Source organism: Danio aesculapii, chromosome 14 (genome assembly GCF_903798145.1).
Source record: "Danio aesculapii chromosome 14, fDanAes4.1, whole genome shotgun sequence".
NCBI classification, from domain to species: domain Eukaryota; kingdom Metazoa; phylum Chordata; class Actinopteri; order Cypriniformes; family Danionidae; genus Danio; species Danio aesculapii.
The window spans coordinates 31744524-31752508 of NC_079448.1; the positions used below are offsets into that span (position 1 = coordinate 31744524).

The 7985-nt window shown below is 35.4% G+C and overlaps 1 protein-coding gene across 1 annotated transcript; it reads left to right on the forward strand.

Moving 5' to 3' along the window:
- The first annotated feature begins 892 nt into the window (after window positions 1–892).
- cfap96 (cilia and flagella associated protein 96) lies at window positions 893–5895 on the forward strand. The gene is made up of 7 exons (XM_056472105.1): window positions 893–990; window positions 1843–2062; window positions 4749–4886; window positions 4964–5039; window positions 5196–5375; window positions 5461–5633; window positions 5784–5895. The coding sequence occupies exons 1-7, from the start codon at window positions 894–896 to the stop codon at window positions 5833–5835; spliced, it is 936 nt and encodes a 311-aa protein (XP_056328080.1). The 5' UTR covers window position 893; the 3' UTR covers window positions 5836–5895.
- The last annotated feature ends 2090 nt before the right edge of the window (window positions 5896–7985 follow it).

A 7985-nucleotide genomic window follows, 5' to 3' on the forward strand; every position in this document is an offset into this window, starting at 1 on the left:
TGATAGCTGACCAACAGGATCGGCTGCAGCTCAGGTGGTAAAATCACATATGTGTATCCAGCTGAACTCAAAGAGATGATTCGATCAGCATTTCCAGAAGACATCTGTGACTATGAAGACCCTTGTCATGAAAACGTGAGATATTTACTTGAGTTGTGCTATATTTTACACGTAGTGCGAATAACACCCGGTTTATATTTGTTGCAGGTTTTTACCATCACGTTGGATGACTTAAAAAAGATGTCTTGACTTTAAAATAAATGCTCTTTACGTCTGGGATGGATTTCAGTTTAAGTCTATTTAAATAGTTTATTGTTTGAAAACAAAAACCAACAATGTTCATAATGTAATAATTTTCAGTTGTAAGTTACTTTATGCGATATCAATAAATGTGTTTTGATCGCTAATATTTTGTAAAGCCTTTTAAATGTTTTATAGCCTAACATTTTTTGCCACTAAAGTTTGTCACTACAATTCCCAGAATTCTTGCTCCTTACGTCACTATAATGTGTAGCCTACAAGTCAAAAAGTGCACAAAATAGTTTTTTTTAATATATATTTTAAATTATTGGTTTTAGCTTAATTTGTTAAAATGTGTGAAGTATGTTACACTGATGAACAACTCGACAGTCAACATACCTGTATAAAAGACCAGCTGGACACCATGACAACGTAAACAACCTAGACGAGCAACCCAGCAGTGGAGTTATTTCTAGTTTAGCAGGCTAAGGCATTACATAATTCCAGGTATGTTGAAAATATGGACCCGTAAATAATTCTATACAATGCCTATACAATTCACGATTATTTGCAGTAGCCTGTTTATAACCGCATTCCTCATTCAGATCTGTCTTGTCTTTTTACCCAAAGTGTTGTGCGTCAAACTTTAGAAAATGCCTCCAGATGGGAAATCTGACATGGAGCGGATTGGCGTCTTTAAAGAGATGGGCTACATCTCAATAGGGGACAAATACACGTCTTTTATTTACCGTAAGTTCAACTAACATCATGTTAAATTTTAATAGCATTAATTACAGTGGCTGGCTGCCAGTGTGACGTAGAACGCGTAACAAATTGACGTTATGTTACTACAGTAAAAAACTTGCAGGCCTAATAACATTGTTATAACTTCTGACATGTTTCACAATATTCTTCGAATAACATGAATAGAACGTTCGTTATTTGTTCTTTTAACGTTCTTAAAACGTTCGGCTTTCTTACGTCACTCAGAATTTATAGAATTTATTTTCGTTAAACATTTTAACACGGCGTTTGCCTACATTGATTCATCCATTCGTTCATTTAAAACGTTAATTGTTTCCGTTTGTTTGGTGAACATTCAAAAGTAAATTTATCAAAATGTTTACAAAGTGATGATAACATGGAATGATTCAGTATTTTTCTACACATAACTAAGAAAGCAAACAAACAAATAGCTGTGCGTGCACGTTTTGAATGTCCAGAAAAGAATATAATATATTATTTAACTTAACAGGCACTTATAACATATTTTATTATTAGTTGGGAATGTTGTATTGATTATCCAGGGTTGCACTTTATTACATTTCTCTTTTAGTTTGCTCAATGTTTTTTTTTTATTATTTCTCTTGAATACATTACCAAAAAAAACTAAAAAACAACAAAAACTCCTGCAACATTTTGGGAAAGTTAGTATTTGGTAACCAAAAATAACCTACAGACAGTATAACATTCCCAAAATGAAAAATGTAGATATGGATTTTATAGTGTTGTAATTTCTGTACCAGCCATTACAGAAACTATTATGTCTGCAATCAACATACAGTAAAAAAAAAAATTGTGTGCTTTATTTGTCTTTAAAAGGCCCTTTTAATGACTCTGCGTACAAGAACAAACAGATGCTATTAGGAGGAACTAAATCAAAGTGCGGACTCCAAACAGGATACTTCGACACACAGTTTAAAAGGATCTTTGAGAGAGAGGCGTTCACGGATCCTGTCAGAATAGACAGACAATACAGGTTACTGCAGGCCAAAAAGAACATCGGGAAAGCTTTTCTTCCTAGTAATGGGGAGAAAACAACGTGAGTACTTCTTCTTTTTGTGGTGACACAACTGTTTAGGAATTTTGCTGGTATTAAGTTTTAAATTATTAACAATTGTGAGAATATATACATTTTTTGTATTTTTATTATTGAGGCAATAGACTACAATATTTCTCAACCATGTTACTGGAGGACCACAAACACTGCATGTTTTAGATGTCTCCTTTGTCACACCCATTACAGGTCTTTCAGTCTCTGCAAATGGGCTGATGATCTGAATCAGGTGTGTTTGGTTAAGGAGACATGGAAAATGTGCAGAGCTGGGCCTCCAGGAGCATGGTTGAGAAACACTGGACCACAAGATCATAATGAGATAGCCCTTACAAAAAATCGAACCAAGTTTTTACTGTAGTAAAAGTATGCAGTAGTAAATATTGTTTTTTCGTCACATGGATTACCATTTACAGTATAAAACAGCATTTCACTACAAACACCTTCTTAATCTAATTTTATTGTAGCAAAGTGATTGATTTATGGTCACCATGTTTTGTTCTGTTATTTAATTTGTAGTAAAACCATGGGTCATTTTTGTAAGGGAACTGAGGTATAGATCAATGATGTCTGCTAAATACTAAAAGGATAGGTCAGTCAAAGTAAATATTCTTTCATTGTTTACTCAAACTAATTTTGCTCCAAACCTGACTTTCTGTCTAAAATAAAGACATTGAATAATGTAAATTACCAAACAGGCCTGGTGACTGTCCATTTCGTGGACCAAAAACACAAAGACATTTCTCTGTGATTTTGTTCAAAGTAAATAATTGAGGTTTAAACAGGGAAAAAAAGATTTTTGATTTATGTGTGAACCATCCTTTTAATGTTTAATAGCGTCACTGAACCTAGTAGTAACATGGGTTGCAAAACAGGAAGGCCAGAGTGCTGTAAAGTTTATCTTCAACCCTTATTAAATACACCTGATCCAGATAATCAGGTCCTTCAGGCTTATTTGAAAACTACAGGCAGGTGTGTTAGAGCAAGCTGTAGGAGTGAACTCTGTTGGACTCTGGCCCTGCAGGAGGTGCTCACCAGGGAGTTCAAAGTTGCACCTGAGTTGTACTTGGTTTAAGGCTATTTCATTAGCATGAGATAACACAGACATGAAAAACAGCCCCAAAGCTAGATTTTGTTGAGAAAGAAGCACTCTTTGTTGATTTTCAATACCGTTTGTTGACCTGAAAACAAGATAGTTCTTAATTTTTAAAAATGAATGAAACCTGGATTTCAGCATATTGCAATAGTTCAAAGCATCAAATGCAAACAGTCTGTTTGTCTTGTGCATCTAAGATACTGGAGAAAAATATATACCTAAAATGTGAAGAATAACAGCTTTAGCAGGCCATTAAAGCTGCAAGTCATAGGAGTGAGATGTTTGCATTTTGTTTTGTTTTTACCCCCTTCCTTTATTTATATCAGAAAAAAAGGCTCAGTGGTTATCACTGTCACCTCACGGCAAGAGGGTTGCTGGTTTGAGTCCCGACTGGGCCAGTTGTCGTTTCTGCATGGAGTTTGCATGTTCTCCCCATGTTCGGTTGGGTTTCTCCGGATGCTCTGGATTCCCCAACGGTCCAAAAACATTGTATTGGTAGGGATGCTCATTTCGGTTAAATTTGCCAATCGACAACCGACGCTCGTTAACCAAATATTAACAGTTAACTGGTTTAATATTAAATTATTATTTAGTAAAAATAATAATTGACATGTCTCTTTTGTGGCTGACATAAAATATTGCATTTTAAACAGAATACTGATTTATTTCAAGATGTGAACAACAGCACATAGAACATATTAACAACAGCACATCTTCAAGCACCTTCATCGTTTTCAACAGCATAGAAAAACAGAATAAACTGAATAAAAAGAAGAACATAAATATTTTATAGATATTTTTTTACTTAAATGACAAGTTTAGATTACAAAATGAAAACACTGACTGAATCTTGTTTAGAAACGGTATGTTTCTTTTTTTCTTTTGTGACATAAAAATAGCAGGCTACCTCAAATCGATGCTCCACAGAAAATTTGCATTTAATCAACAGAGACCCCATCTCATTCACCTGTTTTCATTTGATTAAAGAATGAAAAAGAAGTGACTGACATAACACGCTTTTTCCGCTCAGACTTTTATCAACTGCGAGCACACAGCGCACAACGTCAAAAATGCGAGGCGCGAAGGGTGCCGCAAAATGCTTGCGGCCATTAGTAAACTATTAAAAAGATGCCCCTTTCAACACAAAAAAAGGGGTTCGCTGTGATCAGCCCTTTATGCAGCCAAACTTTTAAAATATATATAATAATTTTTTTTATCGTTTACCTGATACCATTAATCGAGTAAAAATGCACCCTTTCGGTTAACGATTAATCGGTTATTATGAGCATGAGTATTGGTGAAATTAATAAAATAATTTGGCCGTAGTGTATGTGTGTGTGTGTTTGTGAATGCAAGAGTGTATGGGTGTTTCCCAATACTGGGTTGCAGCTGGAAAGGCATCCGCTGCATAAAACAAATGCCAGAGTAGTTGGCGGTTCATTCTGCTGTGGCGACCCCTAACAAATAAGGGCCTAAGCTGAAGGAAAATTCATGAAAATGTCGCACTGCATACACAATTTTTTCTAGTTAACACTCCATTTTCCTTACCGTTGGCTAGTAGCATTCTTTGATTTGTAGATGTGGAATGGGCACCTATTATGGGACATTTGGAGGTCCCATTCAAGCAATGAGTGCCTTACAGATCCCAAGGAAACAAAACAAATCATCCGGTAAAAACTTCTACACTAATCCCTCCAAGAAAGGAAGTGGTTATGGGTAAGCAAATGACTTTATTGTCTACGTTTCTGTGGTTTTGTCATGATACATATTGATTTGTCTTTGCTCTCTAATAGTTATCCTGACATTACCCTCTCCAAGATGGTGTCCTATTCCTCAGACCCCTATGATCGAGCCAAGGAAATGCTAAAGGTATTTTTAGGTCTACCTAAATGAGATTTTTAATCAGACTCCTGGGTCCTTGTTTTAATTAAGATAAGGCCTCCTCTGAGTACCTGACAGTATAATTCTATGCAAGCAGATGACTGTGTTCTCTTTATCTAATGAGAGAGATAATTTGTTTACCAGCGTGAGATCACAGCGCACAAATCCATGCTGAAAGGTGGAGCATTTCGTTTGAACCTTCATCCAAATGAATACTTTGATGGCAATCCTTACAAATTTGACAAACCTCTACCACCTCCAAAGAAGATTGAGGAGAAAAAGCACTTTGCCGTGCCCTTTAAGCCGAGTTCACCCAGTAAAAAGGTTCATAATATTCCTACAAGGAGATAAAAATGTTAATGTGATTTTTTTGTATGGTAGAATGTGGTTTTATTCTTGTTTTCTGCAGGCTGGAGGCATGAAAGCAGGAGCATTTGACTCGTACCCCACGTACTCTGCAGAACCCTACAGCACCAAAAAAATTAAATCAGCAGTGGTGAATAATGAAGTAAAGATATTTCACCCCTCTCCTGGTCCAAAGAGCACACCTATAAAGAGTATCATCAGCCTTAATGTTAACAAGTAAGCAGGGGTCCAATAACTGGCACTAAGACACCCATATTGCTAACCGAACAAAGCTTATTGCTTTCCAAACTAATCACTAATATCAGCTAATGAAAATCCACCAGGAAAGACACTTCAGCCTCACTGTTATATCACTTTATTTTACAGGGCTGTGAACTCCACAAACTACAATCGAATCCCGTCTGTGATGTCCTTTTGAGATCCTGTCATGTCTTCAGGTGAATGAACGTGTTATATATTGCTTTTTAGATTACAAAAAGCTGAGATTTAAATTGTATTTAGATAATTATTTTAACTGAAAAAGGCTTTATTTTTTAAAGAACGATTATTCCGAAAATTCTCCCAGGATGAATAGTAGATGAAGGCACGTGTGAAACTTTGAAAGCAATAATACCATCTGTGCATATTTGGACAATATTTGAAAATTACAGCAACAGTCTTTGTTGAAATTGTCTTTGAATATACACTTAATATGTAAGAAATATGAGTGTAATGGCTTCTCAACAACAACTAGATTCACATAATTTTTTGTCATTGGATCAGGACTGATCAGTGCTAAGTCCTTTATAATGATTTAAAATGCTCAGAGAGTTATTTGCTCCACACTTCTTTTAATTTGTGATTGTTCTCGAATAAATTATGAGAAAGCGTACAAAATGCTTTGTTCATACATCTCTGAATTGTACCAAAACACAAATTAGGGTAAACATCACAGTTACCCTCCTTAATTTCATGTGCATTTTGCACTCATTTTTTATTATTATTTGCCCATTTGCAGTTGGGAAGGGTTGCAATGAAATCTGAAGACAAATGGTCATAGAGCGTACATTTTTTAACACGTTTCTACCAGTAATGTAAGGTGTGTGAGATATCAATTGAGTGGCCTTGCACTGCCCTTATAACACCTTTATTCATTCAGATTTAGGGGCTGTATATACAGTAATTACCATTTTCAAGTATAAATGGAAAACTTTTTACTTGTTTTGGCCGTTCTTGTACTGTTTAAAACAGGTCTCAAATTATATATATATATTTAAATTGTAACAATATAATAAGAACAACATGTATAGTAAACTACAATAATTTGTGGAGTATGAGAACTTGGCAACCAAAACAACAATGGCAGATAAAAGGACCATACGTGTTTAGGCATGTACCTGTAGTGTTTCTGTTCAGCCAGATGCTGGCCTAGCTTGCAGAATTAAATACTTTTAATTCTTTTTGTAGAATAATGTGAACAAGTAGTGTTTTGACAATGTTTCCATCTACAACTCCAAATCAGAAAAAGTTCAGAGAGCATGGAAAATGCAAATAAAAAAAGTAGTCATTTCTAAATTTACTTTGACTTGTATTTCATTGCAGACAATACAGCAAACATTATTTAATGTGCTTCTTGTGATTTTTACTTATTATTTATTATTATTATTATTATTTTAAACAAACATGTATTCCAATTCTAGTTCTTGCAACACATTTCATTGGGACAGTAAAGCATTTACCACTTTGTAATGTTACCATTCCCTTTCATAACACTTTAACGAGATTTAGGGACTAAAGACACCAAGTGAGGAATTGCTTTAGATGTAATTTTGTCCCATTCTTCCTGCAAGCAAGTCTTAAGGTGGGCAAGAGTACGGGGTTTTCACATTTTCTCTATTGGACACAGGTCGGGACTGCAGGCAGGCCAGTAAAGTACCTGTATTCTCTTCCTCTGCAGCCAAGACTTTTTAATGTGTGCAGAATGTGGTTTTGCATTAAAATACAAGTCAAAGTAAATTTAAAAATCACTACTTTTTTTGGGATGTCCAGATCTGACCACGGGATTGGAAATCGAGCCCGATTAATTTTAGACTCGATCGGAATCGGACGTCCCAATCAGCACTCGAATGTATATGTATACATATATATTCTCATTATTTTTTAACACATCTATAGTTATGCGGTGACACAGAGTTAGACCTCTTTCTTGACTTTACCCAAAAACAGCAACACATGTGGCATGACATCACTTTGTTGCAGAGACGCTATTGGTTAAGTTCTGGCAAAGTAGAACACGAAAGCAGGTTCAAGCGGAAAGCGCGCGTATGTCTGCAGTCTGGATGTATTATAAAGTTGATGATGACAACATTGCTATAGCAAACTGTGAGATATGTAAACTTATTACTTGATTGTTCAAGCTACCTCACAGAAGTGATTGATAACAGAGTAAAAAATAAGGTGTATCAAATAAAAAAAGGAACATCCTGGATCTGTTTCTTCGCTTTTCTTTATTCTTTTTTTACGTATTGTAGAAGTATCGGATCGGGTTTTGGTATCGGTAGATACTCAAAATCAAATGACTCAGACTCC

Bases quoted from the DNA above. Each gene is read 5' to 3' on its own strand.
- cfap96 (XM_056472105.1), top strand. From the start codon at position 894: ATGCCTCCAGATGGGAAATCTGACATGGAGCGGATTGGCGTCTTTAAA. The intron at 4,887-4,963 runs GTAAGCAAATGA...GCTCTCTAATAG, and splicing joins AAGAAAGGAAGTGGTTATGG to TTATCCTGACATTACCCTCT. The intron at 5,376-5,460 runs GTTCATAATATT...TGTTTTCTGCAG, and splicing joins CGAGTTCACCCAGTAAAAAG to GCTGGAGGCATGAAAGCAGG.